The 27,185-nt window shown below is 34.8% G+C and overlaps 1 protein-coding gene across 21 annotated transcripts in view; it reads right to left on the bottom strand.

Moving 5' to 3' along the window:
* Nucleotides 1-27,185, bottom strand: part of BAZ2B (bromodomain adjacent to zinc finger domain 2B) — a 381,759-nt gene that overhangs the window by 125,098 nt on the left and 229,476 nt on the right. For all 21 annotated transcript variants that reach the window (XM_088021659.1, XM_088021666.1, XM_088021670.1 and 18 more), the window contains one exon: nucleotides 13,086-13,229. In XM_088021659.1, the coding sequence (XP_087877785.1) occupies nucleotides 13,086-13,227 (142 nt within the window). In that variant the 5' untranslated portion in view covers nucleotides 13,228-13,229. The remainder of the gene's footprint in view (nucleotides 1-13,085; nucleotides 13,230-27,185) is intronic.

The following is a 27,185-nucleotide window of genomic DNA, read 5'->3' as shown; positions in this document are numbered from 1 at the left end:
CTGAATTTCCCAGACATGCTTCGGGGTTTCTTTGAACTTTCATGATTACTGGCTATCTTTTACCATGCCATTACTAGAATATAACGTTACAAAGGAAAAGGCCATCTCTTAATCATTTTTACTCTCTACAAAACACTGCATAAAGCAAACCTAGCGCTTCAAGGGCAACACTTCCTAATACCTGCTACAGACAACTAAAATGATAGTTTTGTTTCCTTCTTTTAAAAGGCTAAAATAACCAGGAATTATTCTTTAAATGGTTAAGAATACAGTTGATCCTTACACAACATAGAGGTAAGGAGAGCCAACCCTCCCTCCACCCCCTCTGCAGTTGAAAATCCACCTATAACTTTTGACTTCCCCCAAAACTTAACTACTAATAGCCTATTGTTGACTGGAAGCCTTACTGACAACATCAACAGTCAATTAACACCTATTTTGTATGTTATTTATATTCTATACCATATTCTTACAAAAAGTAAGTAGAGAAAAGGTTAAGAAAATCATAATGAAGAGAAAGTACATTTATAGTACTATATCGCATTTTTTATTGTTATGTTAATCACCATACATCATTAGTTTTTGACATAGCGTTCCATCATTCACTGTTTGCGTATAACACCCAGTGCTCCACGCAGAACGTGCCCTCTTTAATACCCATCACCAGGCTGACCCATCCCCCCACCCCCTCCCCTCTAGAACCCTCAGTTTGTTTCTCAGAGTCCATAGTGTCTCATGGTTCGTCTCCCCCTCCGATTCTCCCCTCTTCATTCTTCCCCTCCTGCTATCTTATTGAAAAGAAAAGTGTGTATAAGGGGCCCACACAGTTCAAACCTGTGTTGTTCAAAGGTCATCTGTAGATCTCACTTTTTCTCTGCTCCAATTATAAAAACCATTCACAATGTTACTCAAATGTCTTTGGGAAATTAGAAGCTGATTTAATTCTATGTTGTGGCTTTAATCTTTTATACAGCAGGGGGTGCTGTTTAGATTACACCCTTGGTTCTACTACCAGAACAATGTCCTTAGCCTTCAGCTGTCTTGAAATTTTAAGCTACTGTTCACAAGGTGATTTTTGATCATGGACTGGTGGTGGTTCAGTGAATGCTATAACTACATTTAAAACAAAACATTGATACTGTCTTACATGAAACAAAATACAACATGAATCAAACAGGCTCTATTAATATTACACTACAAAATAAGATTATTTGGATATTAGAATGTTCCACTTTTGGAGAATTTTTTTCTACATTAATATATCTAATATCAGAAGATGCTCCCAAATAATAACTTGTTATGTTTAAAACTCTTAAATTTTGCTCAGAGGAAACATTTGCAACCTGATAAATTGTATCATAAAATGAAAATAATTTTACAAGATTACACTCATTCTTTTTAACAGGTATTAACATTCAAACATAATTTCAATATTATAAATGAACTTTTTAGTTTCTATTTTAATGGGCAGGTAACAATGTGCACAGTGTGCATAATAAAAATTAATATACATCCATAATAACTAAGTTCTGACTTATACTGTAAGAAGCTGAACACTTTTGAGCAGAGCTTTTCAAATTCTGCTTGTCAGTATATGTATAGGTGATTTAAAGCAGTTACATGTCAGTGTCTCAGTAACAACACATGGTAACTGCAAGTATCTTTATTAATGATAGTGCATTTCATGCCACAACACAATAAAGGTTTTCCTCCCACAAGAACAAAATAGTATAAATACTGTACTAATGCCTTGAACCTGAACTACCAGTGAACAAAATCTCCTGTCAGGAAAAGTCCAGATAGCCAATTAAAACAAAATAATTACAAGAAGTATGCTAAAGCATCTAATCTTTTTAAAAATCAAGGAGACTGATTACTATGACAGAACTCCACAAATGTTGCTTTTTGTATGCTAGAAATAAAAATGTCTTTAATCTTTCATTGCTTCCCAAACTTGTTGCAACATGTCTTCAAACTCGTCTCTAGTTCTTTAAAATTATAAGCATAATTTTACAGCATTGCAAAATCAGCCTCTAGTATACAACCTGCAAAGTAGGCTAATCATCAAAAATGTGATGCAGCGCATTCAAATAAGTTGTATGTGTACTTTAACACTAGTAATGAATAAGTGTAATAAACAGATTGAACATCATCAAAATTACTGTAAATTAAAAAAATGCTCAAATTACTGGCTCACATTAAAATTCTTAAATATATTAATCTTCAAATATTCTGGAACTCAAAATGTACAAACTATAACCTTGAACTTTGATTAGAGAACAGAAAGAATTCTATAGTTAATGGTGACATTTCCTGCAAATAATCTTCATTCCATTCCTGCAGTCTCAAAATTTTCTCAGTCAGTTAACCCCTACATTTTAATATTTCAAAAGATGCATGGCATGGAAATAAAGTCTTTATTTTTAAGCATTTATTTTGAGATTATTTTAGGACTCACAAGAGTTGCAAAATTAGTAGAGTTCCAACCTCCATATGTTAACATCTTATATGACAAAAAATAATTTTCAAAACCAGGAAGTTAATCTTAATTAACTAAAATTAAAAATTTATTCAGATCTTATCAGTTTCAGTTACTGTATCTCCTTAATTTTCTCTGATTTGTGTCAGTTCCTCAGTCTTCTCTCATGATCTTGATCCACTGAAGAGTACTGGTCCGGTATTTCATAGAACATCTCTCAATGTGGGTTTGTCTGATGCCTTCTCATGATTAGAAAAGGTTAGGCAACATTGGGAAGGAGAAGCAATACACTCTTCTCAGTGCAACGTATCTGGGGTCTAAGATGTTGCTATGTGTACTGGTGATACTAACTTTGAACACTTGATTAAGTTGTGATCTGCCTGGATTCTATGTCAAGTTACTATTTTCCTTTCAAACATTTTTTTTTTTTAATTAGAAAATAAGTCATTAAAAGCCTAGATAAACTTGGGAACAAAAGCTGCCACTCTCTAACACTGAACATGGTAAAGTTTCATTTCAGTTCAGCAAATGACTGTTAAAGACAGGAGCAGTTCCTCTTTCATAATAAGCATTTTTGTTAGACCAATGAAAGGATTTAGAGTTCATGGATTAAGATGCTAAAAATACACAATATTTTATATATACTTTTATCTTCAAATCCGGCTGTACTTTAATAATGAAATAGAAAAAAGTTCACTAAAATAATCAAATTCCAAAATCTTATTTTACCTATGTTTCAATAAATAAAAAATTATTGCAATGAGCAAAAATTATTAAAATCAGCTTTGAGAAACATACTGGGTATATTAATTTGCTGGGGATGCCATAACGAAGTACCACAAACTGAGTGCCTTAGAACACAATGTATCATCTCACAGTCCCAGAGGTTAGAAGTCTGAAATCAAAGAGTTGACAGGGCCATGCTCCCTCTGAAGGCACTAAGGAAGGATCTGTTGCATGCTTCTCTCTTAGCTTTTGGGAACCTCAGGTGTTCTTCATATGTCCTCACATGGGCTTCTCTGTGCATGTCTCTGTGTCCAAATTTCCCCCTTTAATAAGGAAATGAGTCTTACTGGACCCTATTTCCAAATGGGTCACATTCTGAGATATTGGGGGTTAGGACTCCAGTATATCTTTTTTTAGGAGGACATAAAATTTAATCTATAACACTGGGTTTATTTTTATGAGTACTTAACTGATTGGAAGGCATTACCTTTCTATAGTAATTTACTGTTAAAATTCTAAATTAAAACCACAAATAAAAGTTAAAGTAAAATAATATTTCAAAAACAAACCCACTGAGGAAGGCTATACAGCTGAACATTTGAGAGCCTTTATTTATGAAATTTATAGATATCTACACTATAGACAGATCAACTAAAAATGTTATAATAGTTATTTATACCATAACATAAATACTAAAAGAAATTGGAATGAAACCTTGGCTTTATAGTTAAACCCACAAGAATAGGCCTATCTCATTTTTTTGATGATTCTCTAGTGACTGTAAGCTGAACCCCTGGTTATCTTTTAAATGAGAAGTTCTAATAAAATAATAACTTTGGACTTGCAGGGTTTTATTTATTCATTCCCTGTCTAGTAAGGTCAACCAATGCTTTAAGATTCCTCACCATGTGGCTTATAATGCCCATCCCCAACTAAAATCTGCATAGCCATTTGGTACTACCAGAACAATATAAAGCATGGCCTAGAAAACTTATTAATTAAAGTTAATTTATCATCTAATTTTCAAGTCCAAGTCCTCCAAGTTCATCTCCTTCCTTTCAAAATTGCTTCTTGAGCATATATTTTGTGCCAGGCACTGACTAGAACATGCTGATAAAAGAAAGCAGATATAGTTCCTGTCCTTAAATGTAGGAAAAGGGACAAATAAGTAAAATAACACCAAATGTATAATTATATATTGTGAAGAGTATGATGGAGGAAATTACTAGGGACAAAAATATATAATAGTGGAACAATTACCTAGACACTATGAAAAGAGGAGAATTCTCCAATTAATGTCTCAGGACATCTAACCTGAGAAAAAGCATAAGAAAGAATCAGCCACATGAAAATTTTCCAGACAGAGAGAGAACATGTTTCACATCCTGGTTTGGGAAAGAATGCTTTGTATCTGAAGAAGTAAAAGGCCAGGGACTCTGAAAGATAATGGGAACAGAGTGAGAACAGTACCAGATAAGTTTTTTTTTTCTAAGATTTTATTTATATGACAGAGAGAGACAAAGTGAGAGAGGGGACACAATCAGGGGGCATGGGAGAGAGAGAAGCAGGCTTCTCGCTGAGCAGGGAGCCTGATGCGGGGCTCGATCCCAGGAACCCTGGGATCATGACCTGAGCCAAACGCAGACGCTTAACAACTGAGCCACCCAGGCACCCCCACTACCAGGTAAGTTTTAAGTAGGCAGAGATTAGATCATGAAGAGTATATCAGTTAGGTCAAAAAATACCAAACACCCAATTCAAAATGGCTAACTGAAAAGGTGAATGTATTAACTCATATTATGTAAAAACTTTTGGAAACAGCTCCTTTTAGATAAGGAAGACTGATTGAAAGTTTACCAGTACCTAATTTCTCTTTCTTCTCTTGGCTTTATGTCCTCAAATGGGCCCTTTCTCCTAAGTTTGTGAGACAAAAGGGTATCCTTTCTCACTAATAAAAATCCCAGAATGGAGTCTCCTTGTCTTTGATTAGTCTGACTTACATTATGTGCCCATTATACCTTAACCAATCACTACTGCCTGGGAAAAAAGATATTTGGATTGATTAGATTGGGTCACATATCACCCCTGGGGTCTTAAGTGAAAATTTTTTTTAAAGTGATTTGTTTTGAGGGGGACAATTTCAGGTAATATTGTAGTGGTGGTGTAGAGGTCACATAAACCATCCACAGAAAATAATAATGAAACCTTGATTTAAAACAACATCAGGAAATTTAAAGGGGAAACTCTGGCAGTGAGCAAACCGCAGAAACAATGAGGCTCAAATTCAGAGCTTGAACTATCCAAATGCCTAGCCACGAGTACACTGTGCATGAATGGGGAGGGAAGCCAGGGGCACAGCAAAATAGCTAGCAGAGAACATAGAGAAATCTACTCTTGAAAGACAGAGCTACCCACGGCAGATCAGTTGAGTTTGATGTATTTCTTAAATGAGTCCATTCCTTCACCATGATTAGCTTAGACAGCAGAAAAGCCTGAAGTGTCAGAGTACAGAGTCCAAAGCTGGCAGAACAGCTGGAAAGTAGTAGAGAGGGTAATCTTAGAAGCAAGGGAACCAGAGAGAAAGAGACTCATCTCTGCCTAAGTACTTGGCTGACCCGACAATATCACAGGCACAAAGGAGACCCACAGGGTGCCAGTCTAAAAAAGCAACTGTGGAAAGCCAAAAAACAGGGCGCAGATCATCATCAGTATGTTTTTGACCACAACGACATTAAAATGGACATCAATAAAAAAAAATCAAAATGTCAAATTATTGACTTCTAAATAACCCATCTATCAAAGAAGAATTCACAAAGTAAAATAGAAAATATTTTCACTAGAATAATAATGAAAATAAATAAAAACTTGTGGGATACAGCTATCGCAGTACTTAACAGGGAAATTTGTAGCATTAAATGCATATATAAGAAAAAGAAAGGTCTTAAATAAATGATCTAAGCTTTCCCTTTAAGAAGTTACCAAAAAAAGAAAAAAAGGAAATCACACTCACAGAAAAACAGAAGGAGATAATAAAAGACAGAAATCAATAAAACAGAAAACTGAGAAAAATCAATGAAACCAAAAGCTAGTTTGTCAAAAAGATTAATAATATTGATAAACCTCAAAAATATTGATAAACCTCCAGTCAGAAAGAAAAAAGGGCACAAATTATTAATATCAATAATGAAAGAGAAGACATTCAAAGGATGAGGTATTATTTGGATCAACAATGTGCCCATAAATTCAATAATTTAGATGAAATGGACAAACTCCTTGAAAGACATCAACAACCAAGGCTCACTAAAGAAGAAAAAGATAACCTGAATAGTTGTATGTTGATATTTAAAAAGTTGAACTCATGTTTTAATATCTTCCAACAACAACAACAACAAGAAAACCTTGAAAACCCAGATGACTTCACTGGTGGATTCTACCAAAAATTTAAGGAAGAAATAATACCAATTTGATACAAACTTTTCCCCAAAACAGATTTTCAAGAAGGAGGCAGAGGTCAACTATATCATTTCTGACAAATCCCAAAAGAGATTTCTTTTGCTTTTTTAAAGATTTTATTTATTTGAGAGAGAGAGAGAGAGAGAGAGAGCACTCAGGCATGAGTAGTAGGGGGAGGGGTAGTGGGAGAGGGAGGAGCGGACTCCCCACTGAGTGCAGAGCCTGTCGTGGGGCTTGATCTCAGGACCCTGAGATCATGACCTGAATGAAGTCAAACGCTTAACCAACTGAGCCACCCAGGCGCCCCTCAAAAGAGATTTGTGCTAAGTATACATGAGCTATTAAATGTTCTGAAGAAAAAAACTGCTGAAACTGGAATAAAGCTCATCTATATGTATCAGGAGTTTATTATACTTCACAGGTTGGGAGATATGGCAGGGGGCCTATCACTAGATGAGCTCAAGTGGATAGGTAATTGGCTCATTTAACATTTGTTCTAAACTTTCAGTGTATCTTCCTGTGATGCAGAAGCTGGGCAGCTAAAAATTACATTTACCAGTCTCTTTTGCAGCCAGGATTCTGGATATTGTTTAGATTCTGCCAATCAAATGTATTTGGAACGAATTAAAAACTGAGTTAAGCTGGCAGATTGGCAGCACACGAGGTATCCTTTTAGATGGTGTAGATCTAGCAGGTAACACAGAGCAAACTTGGAGGCAGTTATGTCAGTGGTTCCTGATTACTGGATTGAAGCTAAGGTGGTATGATCCATGGAGTCTTCAGTCGGAAAAGTGGTGTCCTGATTCAACCAAAGGTAGTTTCCTTAAGCAGGCCAATTCAACAGTAATGCCCTGAAATCATTTGTGGGGATGAGGAAACCGGCTCCTCAATAATTTCATAAGTATCCAACTCCCTGTATTAAATCTCTTTCTGCTTAAACAGCCTTAGTGGTTTGTGTTATCATGGGCTGAACTGACAGATATAGCAACCAACAGCCCCAAATGGTGACAGTTGCAAAGCCAAAAGACCAATTCAGTCTATCACAACTGGCCTGATATCTGATAACCATGGACTTTTCAAAGTAAAACTAAAAGAGAGGTAAATGAAATCTTTAAAAATATATATGTATGACCTTGAAGGTAAAAGAGTGGTTCTTAAACAAGACAAAAAGGATAAGCATAAATAAAAATACTGATAAATCTGATTACATTAAAATTGGAAGTTCTATTAAACAAAAGACAATTCAGAATAAAAAAAGACACACCACAGACTGGGAAAAGATATCTCCCACAAATATAACTGACAAAAGGACCAGCATCCAAAATGTAATACACTCATAAATCTATAAGAAAAAGATACATAATCCAATAGAAACGTATCAAAGCCCTAAATAATCACTTCAAAAAAGAAGAAATCCAAAAGGCTAAAAACATAAAAATTTACCTTAATGAGACACTGTTTAGTATTCAGCATTGACAAAAATCAAAAAGCCTGTCAATGAGAAGTGTTAGCATGGATGACAAGCAACAGGAATTCTAATATACAGCTGGTGGGAAAATAAATTAGTCCTACTGGTAAAGTTGAAGACATTTTCAGAAATGTACACTTATATACACTGGAATCCATGTTTAATGGTCAGAACATTGTAATTGGTAAGAACAACTCAAATATCCACCAGCAGTTGTGTGGATATATAAATGGATGTATATTTCATTAAATACAAGATGCAAAAAGATACCTAAGCCTTTTACTCTTTACAACTTATTCCTCCTCCACGTTTCTCATTACATCACTCCTGACCCAGTTTTTCAAGTCATGTCAGGGCTTGTCTCTCTCTCTAAACATTGCCTTGCCAAATTTGAATAGTCATTATATCCTATAAGAATCTACTCCCTAAGTATTTCTGCAACCTTCTTTCTCCATCTCCAATAACTCCTTAATATGGGCCCATGTCATTTCTCACCCAGATAAATACAAGTAATTCCTAAAAGTCTTCTTTGCCTCTGGTGTCATTCCCATTGCAAACTGATGGTCGACATGATGCTAAAGCTTTCATTTTCAAAGCGGTGTGATCATATAAAACCCTTCCACTTGGATGAAGTATGAATAAAAATAATAGTTATAATTTACTAAGCCCCTACTGTACAATAGGCATTACCTCATTTGTCCTTATAATGCTGCAAAATGGGTGGTGATATCCATTTTATAGATGAGGCAACTAAAGCTCAGAGAGGAATACGTAATTTGCCCAAATTCACATAGCTAATATGTGGATAAGCCAAGATTCCATTTCAAGATATTTCAATTGCAAAATCTTTGCTTTTAATCAATACATTATTCTGCCTAACTTCGTAAGCACCACACACGGAGTTCTACATGATCTGACACGAGCCCATTCCCCAGCTTGAGCTCCTGTTCCTCTGGTTCCACTTAGCTGTAGTAGACATTGCTGATCTATTCTCTCCTTCCTTACTAAGAACCTCTGTTTTCTTCAGGACGGCAGTATGCTCAGCTAAAAACTAGTTTTCCTGACCTTCCTTGAAGCTGAGATTACCATTCTGATGAAAGAGAAGTAAGTGGAAATCTCTGGATGGGGTTTCTGGGAAAGCTCTTTAAAAAGGGTCAACATAAGCTGGCAAGCAACTTTTGCTCCATTCCCACCCCACCTTCTTTTCTGGAAAATAGTGCTCTATGTGGATCAGCTCTCTTACAGCCACGGGATACACATGTGAGCATGAAAGTCCCACACTCCAGAAGACACAATATAAAATTAGGAGCCCAGGTCTGTGATGGCATTACCCACTTCGGGACTGCCTCTCAACGGGCTTGTGTGTTTAAATGCCATGTTTTCCTACTCAGAGTTAAGCATTGTCAGAACTGACACATACCCTAAGTTGAGGCTTTTACTGGTCAACTTGCAATTTCCTCAATATACTATGATTTGGCACACTTCTGTAGGGGGAATTAAGATACATATGTAAATCAGTCTCTTTAATTTTTCAAAGAAAAGTAGGCATACTCAGGCTTTAGCCAGAGACGTTTTAAATGGCTTATTTGTTCTATATATTCAGCATTTTTATAAGCTTTTGTTTGAAGGTTCTACCCTTAAAAATGGGTTGAAAACCACTGGTCTATGACACAGTTTAAACTATCACTGAAATTTATCAAAGTTCTATCTTTGGATTAGGTCAATAACGACAAATCTCAAACAAATTTGATAAAGTGTAATTGTGAAACTATTATTCTTTTAGCCTTCACTCAGAGCCAATATGTGGAATCATGTGAGTATCTGTGAAATTGGCCCATGGGATACTGTGCATCATTTGGCTTGTTATACAAAGGTTCTGGTGACATATTTCCTACACCATTCAGGGCTAGAAAAAAGTTTGGTTTTCATCTGAGGAATTGATATACTTACTAGCAATGGTGTGTGAGTCATGTAAGCCATTATGTTTTCCTTTTACTCTTAGCAGCTAATTCAGTAAGTTTTTTGTTCGATAAGAGTGGCTTTCTTCAGCTAACACCTTTTCAGTTTTTAGAGCCTATGTTTTGATATTTTAGTTACTTTTTGTTTGTTTATTGTGCCAATACATTTACTGAAAGCTGTCCCAAATTATTTTTTAGAAATAGGCAAGTTATTTTTAAAAACTCATACCTTAAAGGGAAAAGAAATATTACTCTTCTGATAAGACCAACAAAACCCATATGCAGATAGCCTTAGATCAATCATTATTGCAATGTTGTTTTCTATCCTAGTTACTACAATAAAATTAAAGCGTTTTGTGTTGTGAGATGCAATCCTCCCAGGTCCCTGCATGTTGTCGCTGGGTATGCTAAGAATGCAAAGCCTAGACCACTCTTTAAGCAGGCCATTTCTCAGGATTGCATTTGCAAGGAACAACCCTGAAAGATAAAGCAACATCTTCTTTAAGACAAAGAGTGGGTTTGCTTTCATTTTTATGAAAGTAATGGATTCCCCAAGTTCAGTATTCTTCAGCTGTGACACAAACCCACTGCATTTATAAGATTCAATTGGGACATCATGTAGCCTCTGTGGGACTTGGGAGGCATGGGGAACAAAGGCCAACATGATATTCATGTTAACTGCTGTGACAATAAGTAATAAAATTTCTGACCCAGGGGTTTCATGTCTTCTGCCAGCATCCATAATAGTGACAGACTAACTTGTAGGTAGGTTTAATCCCAAATCCTGACAAGGTATTCACTCAAAAAAATTAGTTGATCATTCAAAGTTTGAAAGCAGGTTTGAATTACATCCTTTGTAACTCAGAAGAATTCCTATAGACATACCATTAATGAAGATGACAGAGAATGGCCAATTAAAATAACTGTTTAAAACAACAGAATGTCCTCAAAGGAGCCATTAAAGAACTGTTGAGTTTTTGACATTTTAAAGCTGAAAATTGTTTTGTCTCTATAAATCAAACAAATTGAGGAGATTTAAGTTGTTTATTAAGACAGAGTCCAGGCCCATTAACACTCTACGATCTTGTTTTAAAGAAAATGAAGAGAATTATCAGAATGAATGGGCCAAAAAGAATGAATCAAATAAGAGAAGACAAGAAAATGATAAATAGAGCTATGTAGGACAACTGCACATTCTCTTAAGCAACCTATGGGTTGGAAGTTAATATAAGGCTTTACTTTAAACATGAACCATAACACTGTGAAAGCTAAAAACAAAAAAAAGCATTTTCTTAGAAGGTGAAAAAACTCATGCTGTACATACTGAAAGTATAATATGTTAATAACTGATCTATTTCTGAATAAACATAGAAATAAAATGTGTTTCCATTCAAAATAAGCAACTCAACATAAAAAATCTACAACCTTTTAAGTTCGTAAATAAATGATAAAAAATGAATTCCTTTCCAGACAAGGAAATTTCTGAAGCTACCCAGCAACTCAGCATACCCCACACCCCTTTTGCGACTCCCAATTACTGCCAACAAAAAATAGTGCCCGACATGTGACTAATTCAGAAAACTGAGAAATTGGTAACAGCAAAGTATCCAGAAAACTCATGGCTCTGTACTCAAGAATGCTATTAAAATCTTCAACATTAAAAAAAAAAAATTCTCTAGAAACATTATATAAAGACTAATTCAGAAGTAAATACAAAGTTAGCAGATTGGAAGATACACTGAAATGAGTTGACAACAAAGGGAAGAAGAATTATAAAAAGCAGGGAAGAATAATTACAAAGATACAATTGTGTGCAATCATTTAGACAAACTAACTTAAGATAAACCTGCATCACTATTTTTGAATACAGCATACCATCGAAGGAATTCATCATTTCATATATAAGGGAAGTGTGCATGAAGTTGTGAAAGCACTTAACCAAGACTGCACAGGACGCAAAAGAACAGGGATTTTATTTATTTATTTTTATAATAAAAGACTGTTTTATCTTAGTTATTTTATAATCACTAAGAAAATTCTACAAAAAATTGTTCTGATACATCAATGACAAAATGACATCCTTCCTGTCATTCCACTGATTAAAAAAATAATTGAACAAATATGTATTTGGCAATTTACTAAGGTATTTTGTTAGCAAACATTCCATATTTATGCATTTCATTTATCCAAAATTATATATCTAATTTTAAAAAGTGAGATATCATTTAGTTCTTCTGCTTATAAACATGTGAAATAATCTTTAAGATAAAAAATATTTAAAGTTAAAAAGCTTCCTAGTGATAAAGGAATGAATTAATCACACTTAACACGTTTTCTTTTTTTTTAAAAAAGGATGTATTCTACCAAACCTGTGTTTGAACAAAGAGTGATTTTGGGCAGTAATTAAAAATACCTTCTACATAATTAATCAAAATTTATGGTATTTTAATTTCTGAAATAAAGCTCTTATTATTGTCTTTTTAGCAATCTAAACTTTGTTCATGTTTAAAGAGAAACTTGTCATGCTGTTAATTTTTAAAATACTTTCCATCGAGTAAATGATCTATCTCCCTTAGTACACATCTGTGAACAGGGGTAGCTGGAGTTTGGTGAAGGATTATTTCAAATGCCAGAAGCAAATTTAGAATAAAAGGTCCATAGCATTAGTACCTAATCTTATCACCAAGGACTCCTTTGTATTTCTTCACTCCCTCATGGGCCTATTGTTTCAAAACATTTTGCATGTACTCATTTATTAATTGAAATGGTCAAATTAAAAAAATATGATGAAACTCTCTAAGAGAGCTTCTAATAAGCATGAAAAGTGCAATCTCAGTGTGCTGGTAAAATACAGAAAAAGCACAAACTAGATGTTTAACCTAGTTATTGTTCAATGGTCAAAAGAGGTAATGAAATCATTTTATTCAGTTCAATAAAATACTATGAATGCAAATTAGTAAATGGATGGCATTCTAAAACTGAGTTAATAAAGGGTATTCACCACATGGGTTGATTGTAGAGCTAAGTGAAGCAGCTCCCGTGGAAAGGCCACCTTTTGAAACTGATGAAGCCACAGAAGGTAGAGAAGATGAAGGTGTAGTAGTGGAGGCTGTTGAGGATGGTAACCGTTCTCCAGACTCCATATCTATGAGAGGGAGAAAAATGTTAATTCTCAGTACTAGATAGAGGAATTATTCAAAGAATTAAACATACCTTATTATCAAAATAAGTCCCTAAACATTAGGCATACTTTTATAAAATGTGAAATAATTTCAAAATACATGTTCTTCAGAAAGATAAAATATGGAATAAAAACATAAGTATAATTTAAAATACCAATTTATGAAATAAGTTTAATGTTAAGTATACCAAAACTACTCTTAATAGACTTGCATATTACATATTAACTTCTTATTCTTCCTAAATCACCTCATCATCTATTCATTTACAACAGAATACCCATATTATCTTAACTCAAGAAAATAACACCACATTTGAATGGACTGTCTTTTAAATTCAAGTCTTGAAAGTCTTAAGCATCCAAGAATCTGATCTGGTAACCTCTATCAGAGCAAGCACTTCTCCCCCACCAAAAAGACAAATATATTTTAGAGTTGTTACTAATGTCAGGTTTGAACGATAGTTAAAATGGCCTTAGTACAACCCATTTATACTGACCAATTCACTTACATGTAACTTTATTTATTTGCTTAGCTATTTCAGGTGCAAACTTACACTGGTCTTGTTGTAAGTTTATGTTGATATTAAAAATCTAGAGTAGAAATGGGTGAAGGGGGATCAAAAGGTATAAACTTCCAGTTTTAAAATAAGTAAGTCATGGGATATAATGTACAGCATGGTGACTACTGTTAGTATTACTATAGTGTATATTTGAAAGTTCTAAGAAAGTAGATCTTAAAAGTTCTCATCACAAGAAAAAAATTTGTAACTGTGTGGTGATGAATGTTGAGTAGGCTTATTGTGAAGATCATTTTGCAATATATACAAATATCCATCATTACGTTGTACAAGTGAAACTAATTTCAAATGTTATATATCAATTATATCCCAATAATTTTTTTAAATCTAGAATAGGTTATGGTTATTTTAGTACTCTCTGCATACACTGATCCTACAAGTAAGCAAGAAAATCATGAAGTTCACAACTGCTTTCATAAGTACACAATTTATAGGAAGAAACAAAAAAAGATACTGCTCACATATGATTGAACTTAACCACAAGTAAACTTTCACCATTGAAATCTAACCATAAAAAAGATTTCTGTATGGAATTCTATAAGCAATTCACATAATTACTATATATTTTCTAAGAAAGAGTTTGATTTAAAAATATTGACCAATTAAAATAATGAGAGGTTAATGTATAAATGTTGATTTAATCCATATAGTATCTAGAGGATTTTTTTTTTAAGAGGATTTTTCTCATAAGATGGATACATATAGTAAAGGTTATCTCAGGTTGACACATACCATCATTAGTAACCATTTCAATAAGTTTTCCAATCATATACAATTCAAAAACTTCTCTTCATATTCTGTCACTGCTCTCAACCACCTCTACAGATGATGATACTGCTATAATGAGTATGTCCATATTCTTAAAGAACTTTTCTTTCTATTACCATTCATGATGGAAAAGAGTAGTTGGTATTGATGGTTACATGAAACTAATGCTTAAAAGGCAGGTTTTGGGGCATCAAACAGTCAAAATGAGCTTGGAGACATGTGGCTGGTCTCATGGCAAGGCCCATACTGACATTTTCTCCACAATTTTCACCAAGTCTCATTTCACTACATACAAAAATTATGCATCCTTTACCTAGTTAAGAGTTTACAGAAAAGGGCTATTTTAAAAAATGTATAGCTGGTAACCTCGTTGTCTTAAAAAAATTCTAAAATGTACTATTTAAACATGCTATTTTTTAAAAATAATGTAAAGTTGTTTTTTTTAATTTGCCTTTGTACTCCACAGCAAAAATAATTTGGTGATATAAATAAGTACTTTAGCTCAGTACTTGGCATAAAAGTATTCTATAAATAATAGTCATTAGTTTTTTTAGGATAATAAATTATGAACCCTAGGTATATTTCTTTCTGTTGCTATAATTCTTTCTATTGCTATAACTTGATTCAGGACTAAAGCAAGTAAAACCCAGAAAGCAAAATGAGTAGTCTCTACATATTGCTTATTGGAGATCTTTTCTTGGAAATGGTCATTAAATTTAAAAATATACATATACTTGGATCTTACAATCTACTTCTGAGAATCTATTCTGTAGAAATAAAATACTAGAGGTTCTTTATTATAACGTTTAAAAATAAAATTTAAACCTGGCAATAAGAAAGAGTAGAACTACAGCTAGTAGTATGTTAAGGGCCTTTTTTAGTTTCAGTAAAAGTGGAATTTTCTCTTTTATTCTTGGTTCCTTTTGTTCATTTAAGTGAAAAAGGGCTTAACTTTTAAAAAAAATGCGTATGCAAAGCCATTTTCCTTAGAAGTTCTATTATCTACATTATTCATGTATTATTTTATTTCAATTATTTTGATCTTAGTACTGCCGCGATACAGTCCAGGGATGCTGCTAAACTCCTACAATGCACAGGACATCCCCCGCACAGAAAATTACCCGGCCCAAAATGTTAGCAGTGCTAAGGTTGAGAGATCCTGACTTAAAGTTTCAAAAATTATATTACTTAGAATTCAACTAACTAAAACTTTCTATTAAGTAGTAATTCTATATAACTGTTATCATAAGATGATTCGAGCTGATTTATTGACATTGTGATAAAAGTATAAAATGATCATTATATTCAACCTATCATTTGTGTCAGTCTAACTGGTCTCTTATTTTATATTTTGTCCTAATTGTTTGAAACTGATAATGTACGATATGTCATTAACACATATCGGAATATTTGCTCATACTGGATAATATGAATTTACTGTATTTTACTAGGACGCTATTTGCCAATAACAATTCTGAGAATAGACAAAAATCAGAATTACCACAAACAACTTTCCTGCATGATGATTTTCTATACTCATCCCAGAAAGATTCAATGATCAGTTGTTAACGGTAACACTGTTCAAAATTCAGGCATATCAAACTTCCCTTTTGTGTAACCACAGTGTTTATGAATGCTGACAGCTGCTGGGCATAAACCTAAGCAGGTGTTATTAGGGAAGGACAAGACACGTTGACTCAGAAATACAAGTGTGATCAGCTGCCCTTTGTTTTAGTTGCATGATTCTTTAGTGCTAAAAGCACACAGAATAGACTGAATATTCAGAAAGTAAACATAAAAAGAGACTTAGACGTTTCCTCTAGAAGGTGTTCTGTTTTTATCTTTGCCAACGATACCAAAAGTTCTCTGTGGGAATTCAAAGCACAAAAGTAGATTTGGTGAAACCTGGCTTTTCCTTGCAATGTAAACTCAAGTGAAAAACGATAATCAAGAATAATAAAGATCATGAGGTAGTCACTATGCTGCTGCTTTTGGTTTAGTAGTACCACTAACAGTAGATTTACAATTCCAGTATTTTCTAACAGTTCTGACAAAGGCTTTTATAAAACTGTTGCTTTAGATAACTTCCAGGCAACTGAACACTGGACAAATATTTCAAGATTTTAAGCAGCAAAACAAAAACAAAAGCCAAGAAGACACAAACACTTTTCTGGTAAGAGATTTTGTGAAACAGGAGATAAGGCAGAAACACCTTATTAGACAACAAACAAAATTATATAATATGTTTGAAGGAAAATCATTCTAATTACGAAACTTTTATTTACCTACATTTTCAAAAATAGTTATTTTGAGTAATTAAGTATAGTATATTGTGGTTTAAAGTATGAGTATATAAAATGAACCAATTTCCTTTGAAGTTTCACACATTTTAACTACCACTGTAAAGAGTAACAATTACATCCCCAAACAAAAGTGGGCTGGCAATCAGGTGCTCTGTGTTGCAGCCTGTGATCTGGAGCAAGTCTCAGACACCCTAAATACTAGTTTCCCTATCTGAAAAATGATAGGTTTGAACTAAACTAACCCTCTGATAGTTCCTACTATCAGAATTTTATCAACTTGATGGTAAAAACAAAACAAAACCTTCACATTGCATTAAAATATTTAACAAGTTCAGGTGGCTGAGTGGCTCAGTTGGTTAAGCGTCCAACTCTCGATTTCAGCTCAGGTCATAATCTTAGGGTCATGAGATGGAGACCTGGCACTCAGTGGGGAGTCTGTTTGAGATTCTCTCTCTCCCTTGCCCTTCACCCCTCCCTCTCTGCTCTAAAATGAATAAATAATTCTTTAAAATATTTAACAATTTAATTCCACTTTTTCCTTATCCTCCCTTTCATTGGCCTGGTTCTATCTCCCAATGTGTATCATGCTAAATTACAAATTTCTGCTAAATCCTTTAAAGATTTACTCATTTATAATACCTCAGGAGACTTGATAAGAAAATTATCCAAGACTAAAGCACTGATTTTCACACTGTTCAGTAAATATCTATTCAAAAGGATTAAATATTCCTTTGCAATGAGATATCTGTGAGAAAGAGGTTATCCTAAGATATAAAAGAATATTATAGAAGATCTGAGCAAACTTTAACATGTATGGATCATCTAAACTGCAGGTAGAGTATATGAATTTATTGACTAGGATTAGAGATTTCTAACAAGGATACAAAAGTCAGAAGAATAAAAAGAGAGACAATGTCTAGTTAATTGTTCCTTTCATCTACAAAGTCCCAAAGTACAAGCAAAAAGACCTAAAACTTTGCTTAACTAGGAAATACAACTAAAATTAACTGGAATTTCTGAGATATTTCTGGAGAGTAACTGAGGCCGATGAATAAAAGATTGAGAAAAAACGAAGCAGGCTAACAAATAGAAGTCATGTTACTTTATGCAAGATATCCACATACACTCAGAAGTTGAAGAAAGAAAGACGCCAAGTACTACAGTCTGATGAACTTAAAACTCCCTTTCAGTGGGGAAGAAGCAGAGCTAACCTAACAGGAAAAACACACTTCTTAAAGAATAAAATGAGGGTAAAAGTTTGTGAATATCATGCAAAAATATTTTTGTCCTGGTAATCCTCACATTAGGTTTGTCTTTCTTATATTATCACTCTCCTGTTCAAAATCATCAGTTTATCCAAGAAGTATGTTCACTCATATGGGTAAAATTACACATAAAGGATATTTATTGCAAAATATTAACTATAAATGATTTTTTTAAAAAATTTTATTCATTTATTTATTTGACATTTATTTATTTGACAGAGAGAGAGGGAACACAAGCAGGGAGAGTGGGAGAGGGAGAAGGAGGCTTCCGGCAGAGCAGGGAGCCCGATGCAGGGCTCGATCCCAGGACCCTGGGATCATGACCTGAGCCGAAGGCAGACACCTAATAGCAGAGCCACCCAGGAACCTCTGTAAATGACTTTTTAAAAAAGGATTTATTTGAGAGAGAGAGCAGTGGGAAGGGGCAGAGGGGGAGGGAGAGAGAGGATCCCAAGCAGACTCCCTGACGAGCATGGCGTCTGACTTGGGGCTCGATCCCATGACCCTGAGATCATGACCTGAGATGCAATCACGAGTCATATGCTCAGCCAACTGAGCTACACAGTCACCCCTGTAAGCAACTTTTAAAAACAAAAAATTCCATCAATTAGGAATTGTTAAATTATGGTACATCTCTTTAACAGAATACCATGCACCTACTATAAAAGAATGAGGTAGACCTATACTAGATTATCCAATTAAATGAAAAAAGTAAACTGGGGAGGAATAGAAATAGCATGATCTCATGTGTGATGAAGGAGAAAGGGTATATATTCTTATGCCTGTATGCATAGAATACTTCTAGAAAATTGTTTTAAGAAACTGGTAACTGGGGGTGCCTGGGTGGCTCAGTCAGTTGAGCGTTGGACTCTTGATTTCAGCTCAGGTCATGATCTCAGGATCCTGTGAGTGAGTCCCCCATGGGGCTCTGGCTCAGCATGGAGTCTACTTAGGATTCTATGCCTCTTATTCTCTCTCTGCCCCTCCCTCCGCTCACGCACTCTCGCATGTGTGCTTTCTTTCTCTCTCTCTGAAAAAGAGAAACAAACAAGCAAACAACAACAACAACAACAACAAAAAGCAAAGAAAAGAAAGAAACTGGTAACTCTTTACTCCTAGGTAAAGGGACTAAGGAATTGGCATCTAGGATAGGTGAATTATTTTTCACTATATATCTTTTCTAACCACTTGCTACCATGTGCTAGTATTTATGACAGTTAAATTAATAAAAAAGGAAGGACTTCTAAAGATTTGTTATTGCTCAAAATTACCTTTCAATATGTTCTACAGGGAGTTCCAGTTCAAGATGGTGATGCAGAAGGATCCTGAATCCACCTCCTCCCACAGACACAGTGAGTCTATACCAACTTATGAAACAATTTCCTCTCAAAAAAACCTAAAGTCTGGCTGAATGATGACTAGATATCAGGCAAACAAGAAAATCACATCAAAGCAGGTAAGAGGCTGAGACACAATATTGTTATAAAACCCCACTCCTGGCATGGAGACCCACAACCAGGAAGGAACTCAAAACCCAGAAGTTCTCCCTGGGGAGCAAAGAGTTCGAGCCCCACACTGGGCACCCCAACTTTTATGACACATACTTGAGAGATGAGCCCCCAAAACAACTAACTTTGAGATCCAACAAGGCTTGCATTCCAAGACCTACAAGACCATGTGATCTGAGAAACTGCTCTTAAAAGACTCACACTCAGATTCACCCACCCCAGGACCTAGCTCAGAGGCAGCCAATCACGCCCAGATCTAAAGTGAAGAAGGTTCACCTACTTATGTTAAAGCATGGGCATGAGGGAGCAGCATCTAATTTAATACACACAACCAGGAGCTTGTTGGAACACTCGCCAAGGATGGAGACTGGCAGATGTCATCTTCACGCTTTCCTCTCTGTTGTACTCCAGAACACCAGAACCTTCCAGAAGGAAGCTTTTACATGCAACTAGTGCCCCAATTTTGATGGCTACTACCTAGGAAACACCTCTTGACTGCCTACTTGTGGAGGCCAGGGGAGATTGTTTTCCTGGTCCCACACACTGTAATAATCATATCCCTATGTAGAACACCGATTTTTTGACTGCTTCCAAGGGATAGCTCTACATCACCTGGCTTTGGTGGGCAGTGGGGCTCACACTCATGGATCCACACAACTGCATCAAGCAGAGAAACGGTTCTTAAACAGCTACCATGTCCAGCTAAGGGAAGATGCAACAAACGCACAGCTTGATCTTTCTGTGAGGGAGCTTTATTAGCTAATCATCATGAATTCGACCTGAGGGGTCAGCTTCTAATTAAACATACATCAAAGGGCTGACTGTAATCTTTTCCAGAGAACTTGGAGGCTGGGTACTATCTTGGAGCTCACCATTTGTCACATTCCAGGGTCCTAGCGTCTCCTAGAGAGTTTTATACACATCTGGTATCCTAGTTTTTATGTCTGGAGCCCTGGTTTTTGTAGCTGTCACGCAGGGAACATCCCCTCACCACCTAGCTCTGGGGGTACATGGAAAGATGTTCATATCACTAATCATCAGGGTGATGCAAATTCAAACCACAATGAGATAACACCTCACACCCGTTAGAATGGCTATTATCTGAAAGACAAGAAATAACAAGTATTAGCAAGGAAATGGAGAAAAGGGAACCCTTATGCACAGTTGGTGGGGATGTAAATTGGTGCAGCTACTAAGGAAAACAGTATGGAGTATCCTCAAAAAAATTAAAAATATAATGATCCAATAATTCTATTTCTGGGTATTTATCAAAATGAAAACACTAATTCAAAAAGATAATAGGCACCCCCATGTTCACAGCAGCATTATTTACAATAGCCAAGGTATGGAAACAACTTCAGTATCCATCAATGGATGAATGGATAAAGAAATTGTGGTATAAATATAATGGAATATTCCTCAGCCAAAAAAAGAATGAACTCTTGCTCTTTGTGACAACATGAATGGACTTTGATGGCATTACACGAAGTGAAGTAAGTCAGAGAAAAATAAACACCATATGATCTCTCTTATGTGTGTATACCTTTAAAAAATTTAGAAATAAAAATAAGAAAAAAACCAAGCACATAGATACAGAGAACAGACTGGTGGTTGCCAGAGGTTGAGGTGTAGAGGGCTGAAAAAAAAGCGTGAACTGTTTTTGTCTTCTTTTGAATTTAAAAATGTTCTGCAGAGTCTTAGGTCTTTTTAAGTGTGTTGGAAGAAGGCAAGGAGAGAAAGAAGTAGAGTGTATGGCTCTAGCCCATATGCTACTAGCTTCCATCAAAGGTCCTCTTTTATCTGTTTTGTATAGTGAGATTCCATGTGAGTTTGTTTGAAGAAAGGGTTCCATTGCCTTAAAAAAAAGTTTTCAAACCACTGATCTAAAGGATCTCTTTCTCATATCACTTCTTAAAAACATGACCATCTGTCCAATCCTGTTTGCTGTGACTTCAAAATCTGAGTCCCCAACTGGAAGTAGGAGGCACTTTCATTCTTGCTTGGTCTTCAAATCCTAATTTCAAGCCATTGTACAATGTGTCTTCAAATTAGATCTTACTCCCCTATGAAGAACATCCTCCTAACTCTGCACTCCAAATACCCTGACCCTGGTAGGCTGAAGCAATCACCTACTTGGGGAAGTTGTAAGTGACACATCTTACTATCTACTATCTCTTTTTCAGTATCCCCCTGGATACTCAGTTCTTTCTTCTCTGTTTTCTATCTTCATTTGTTTTAAAAAGGAAAGCAAAAAGAATAAGAATAAAATAAGGTAATTGTTGAATAGAATGCTTGGCTCTATTGACATTAATTAGTAACCTACCCATTGGAGGTTGGGGGGGAACTAAGTGATAGACTTACAATATTATAATAAAACAATTTCTTCCTCTTAGAAAATTTAAAACCTAATGACTCATCCTTTCCTTCCCGTCTGTTAAAATGGAGAAGGTAGACTTCCTTCATTCTCTTAAACTAATTATCACCTTTTTGCAGCTTGTCAGGAAATTTACCCCACTGATCATTCTCTCCCGTTTCTCTATCTCTACTCTACTGGACTCTTCTCAGTTATCTTCCATCTTTAAAAACAACAAGAATTCTCCTTTGACCACTCATCCCTATTTTGCCACCCATATTTTTTACTCTCATTTTCAACTAAGATTATTAAAATGAAATTGTCTACCTGTATGGTTTCCTTTTTTTTTTTTTACTTGCCCCTCATAACATCACTTACTCAGGTCTGGCCCATCATTAGTATGACTTTAGTGTTGGGATCCCGCTGCCAAAACAACGCATGAAAGTTAAGCAAAATCTAATCAGGCGAATCTATAGCTCAGCAGAAAGACAGACTATAAAAATAATACAGAAACCAACCAGGAGGTAAAGAGAATTTTAGAATAAAAGTTGGCAGCAATCTGACTAGGGGAATGCAAACAAATGAGATGGAAAAATTTAAACAATGGTATCTTTAATGCAGGAGGCAAACACTGTACGCAAAGTATGGAATTCACATCCCATAAAGGGGGTTGAGCATGTACCTGTCTGTCCTCCTGACCCCCAATCCAGTCCATTGCCAAATCTTCTCAACTTTTTTTTTTTTTTAAAGATTTTATTTATTTGAGAGAGAGAGTGAGAGAGAGAGAGCACACGAGAGCGGGGAGGGTCAGAGGGAGAAGCAGACTCCCCGCTGAGCAGGGAGCCTGATGCGGGACTCAATCCAGGGACTCCAGGATCATGACCTGAGCCGAAGGCAGTCGCTCAACCGACTGAGCCACCCAGGCGCCCCAAATCTTCTCAACTTTACTTCTACCATAATTTTATTTTATTTTATTTTTTACTTCTACCATAATTTTAAATTGATCTACATTTTTCCATCTCCATAGTACCACCCTGATCCATGTCATTAACAGTTTTCCTCTAGAAACTGTTTTCTTTTGTCCCAGTACCCTAATTCTTGCTGCTAAAATCCATTCTTCAGAGTAAACTTTGTTAAAAATATAAATTAGATAATGGCACTTCTTGCTTCAACTTTTCAATAAACATTGCAGTTATTTTTAAGATAAACTATAGAATCATTGAAAGGCTCCACAAAGTTCCTCCATCTACATTCTTTAGCCTCATATATAATATGTGCTCAATATTTTTTGGTTGAATGAGCTAAATATAAAACATAAGGGGAAATTATAGAGACATTTTTCATAGTCACGACTGTTTTCCTTGACACTCTTATCATTAAACTCAAAAAAAATTAATTAAGTGAAAAACTAATTTGAAGTGAAAAAAATAGGATGAGGGAGATATTTAAATGTTGATCCTATTATTTACCCTTTTGAATTTTTGTTTATATATTTAATAATCTGAAATAATTAAATACATTCACCAAATTTTCAGGGAAACAATTTTAGTGAAATTGTTTAATTCTATGGCAGGCAAAATAAAATTGGTAATAGATATATTGGAAAACACACAATTCAAATGGAATAGGTTCAAAGTTGTATAAAGGACTGAAAGCACCATGAATACAAGATTGGGAAAACCACTAAAAAGAAACAGAGTTTAAAAAAAAAATGAGGAATCAGATTACATAACAAGTAAATTAACTTAAAACTGAATTTCAATGTGGATCAATGTATCAAATACATTCCACTATTACTGACAGTATCATCTCCACTTAAAACCCTATTAATAACTCCATCCGTCACCATACCACTTATTGGGAGTCTAGTATTTATATCAGGCACTATGTTAAGTATTTTCTCTTCATTATTTTAATTATACCAAGGAAACTGCAAATATATTATTGTCATCAATAATTTTCAGATGAGGAAACACAGATATACAAAAATTAAGTAACTTACCATAAACAAAGCTGTTAAGTGTCAGAGACAAAAGTCTGACCTCACCCTTGGTATTTAAGAAATTTTATTATAATCTGAATTACTAAGGGACATGTTAAGTGTGGACACTATATTTTTTTAACATTTTAAGAAATAGGGGAAGAAACAGATAAGGCACTGTGAACAATTAAAATGTAACAAAAAATGTTTTATTTAAAAAATGAAAAAGAAAAAAAAAATTTTAGGCCAAAAATAAGAAGACCAAAGAATGAGAATTGTGATCTTAAGAACTCCTGGTTTAAAAAAAAAAAAAAAAAAAAAAAAGGCATGTAAGGGCACCTGGCTGACTCAGTCAGAAAACCCTGTGACTTGTGATCTCAGGGACATGAGTTTGAGCCTCATGTTGGGTGCAGAGATTACTAAAGAAAATAAACTTTAAAAAACCTTAAAAGAAACAAAAATTTCTTTACGTATGTATGTACGTATGTATGTTATATTAGTCACCATACAGTATATCATTAGTTTTTGATGTAGTGTTCCATGATTCATTAGAAATAAAAATTTTTAAAAAGCATTTAAAAAATAGTCTTTGCTCACTTCAGCAGCACATATACTAAAAAATAGTCTCTTATTCAGCCTTTTTCTTTTCCCTCTAAAAATACCTATAAAAACCCAGAAAAAGAAAATGTAATAACATAAAAAATTAAGAGGGCTAATGACCCATCAAAATCTGGGAAGAATTTCTCTACTCCAACAAAATAAACTGAAATATTTATTAAAGTGGATAACACATAACCCATTAAAAATCTTATTTTCTAATACTATTTAACACAAGAAAACATTCATGGTTAGTGTTAAATGAAAAAAGGCAACATATATAACATAAAGTATGATCTAATTTTGTTTTAAAAAAGTACAGGGGCACCTGGGTGACTTAGTCAATTAAGTGTTTGACTCTTGATTTTAGCTCAGGTCATGATCTCAGGGTGGGGTTGAGCCCTGCATTGAGGGTCACAGAGGGAGGGAGAAAGAATCTGAAGCAGATTCTGTAGTGAGCTGGATGCAGGGTGCGATCCCATGACCTCGAGATCATGCCCTGAGCCGAAACCAAGAATAAGACGCTTAACCAACTGAGCCACTCAGGGACCCCTGGATATAGTACATTACTTTAAATGTATTTTCTCTTCCTTATGATTTTCTTGATATTTTCTTTTCTCTTACTTTACTGTAAGAATACAGTATATAATACACAAAATATGTGTTAATCGACTGTTTATGTTCTTAGTAAGGCTTCTAGTCAATGGTAGGCTATTAAGTTTCTAGAAAATCAAAGCGCATACACAGATTTTCAATTGCATAGGGAGTTGGGGCCTCTAACTCTGACATATTTCAAGTGTCAAGTATAATCTTAAATTTTATTTCTGGTGTAGAAAAAATTCTTGATCAAGAACATATTAAGTGATTTTACAGATGCAAAATTTGTCCTTGAGGGTACTTTAGGAAGAAGACACAATCATTTGCCCCAGATGGTTCAAAAGAGATGAATTAGTCACAAACTCTACATTTCAGTTACCATTAACCAAGAGCCCAAAATTACAAAGGATGCTAAAAAAAAAATTATTCCATAAAGAACCACATGTATTTTGAAAACTGCTGTATAAATGTTATTGACTTAGACTAATTGTTCACTAACCCAAATGCAAGATTCTACATCAAGTTGTAAAACCAATTTCCTCTCAGCTGTATCATTCACTAATAATAACAGTTTTCTTAGGGGCGCCTGCGTGGCTCAGCTTGTTAAGTGACTGCCTTTGGCTCAGGTCATGATCCCGGGGTCCTGGGATTGAGTCCCAAATCGAGCTCCCTGCCCCTCTGCCTGCCACTCCCCCCGCTTGTGCTCTCTCTCTCTCTCGTCAAATAAATAAAATCTTTAAAAAAAGATAATAGTTTACTTAACCATAGACAAATTCTTATTTCTAGATGCCTAGATGCCTATTATATAGTATAAATGAGTTGTTGATTATTGGACAAGTTATAATGAACATGCTTGAAGCAAGTGGAAAAATAGAAAGACTCCACATTAAAAGAGAAGATATAAAGAACCAATGGAAATTTTAAAATTAAAAATGCAATAACAAAAGTTAAAAACTCATTGGATGGACACAGTAGAATGCAGATGATATAGAAAAGAATTAATGAACTTCAAGATAGATAAACAGAAATTATCCAATCTGAACAGAGAGAATAACCATTAAAAACAAATAATGAAAGCTCAGGGACATGTGGGACAGCAACAAAAGGTCTAATAGCTATGTCACTGGAGCCACAGAAGGAGACGTGAGATGTGGTGCTGAAAAATTACTTGGAAGAAATGATAGTACCTGAAAACTCTCCCTTTTTTTTTTTTTTTAAAGATTTTATCTATTTATTTGAGAGAGAGCATGCACACATGAGTGGAAGGGGAGGGGGAGAAGGAGAAAGAGAAACAGACTCTCCACTGAGCAGGGAACCTGACATGGGGCTTGATCCCAGGACCCTGAGATCATGACCTGAGCCAAAGGCAGATGCTTAACTGACTGAGCCACCCAGGCACCCTGAAAACTTCCCATTTTTGATGAAAGACATAACTCATTAGATTCAAGAAACTGAGTAAACTCCAAACTGGATAAACTCAAAGAAAAATTAAGATCTAGATAAAAATGGACAATATTTCAACTAAGTACACTGCTTTTACCAAATAAATTCAAGTTTTAAGAATTTCCTATTGGGAAAGTATCAGAAAAACATTTTTCCAGAAAGTTGAAATTTGTAATTATATTGTATTTCTATTCCTTCTTTTTGATCTATGTCAAAAACTTTGACTTCTTGGAAAGATATATCTTGCTTCTGACTGTATTTTACTATATAATTATTTTTCCTAAATTTATGACAAAATATCATTAATGCTAGGGTCCAAAAGAACACAGCAAAACCTATGCTTCGATTCCCTGTGTGAATACCAAATTTACTTATAATTAAGAATCTTTAACTGAAAAACTCTGGATCAAATCACACATAAAATACATACATGAAACATGTAAATTAATCAGATCTCCCCTTGTTACACTTTTCATTCCAAGACTTAGAGAATGTTCACTTACTTTATACAAAATTTTATACCACAC

This window comes from Eumetopias jubatus, unplaced genomic scaffold (assembly GCF_037043125.1).
Source record: "Eumetopias jubatus isolate StellerSeaLion01/CBP00866 unplaced genomic scaffold, mEumJub1_p1.0 scaffold_3, whole genome shotgun sequence".
NCBI lineage: Eukaryota > Metazoa > Chordata > Mammalia > Carnivora > Otariidae > Eumetopias > Eumetopias jubatus.
The sequence above is the reverse complement of the archived record's forward strand: the minus strand, read 5'-3'. Positions and strand labels throughout refer to the sequence as shown.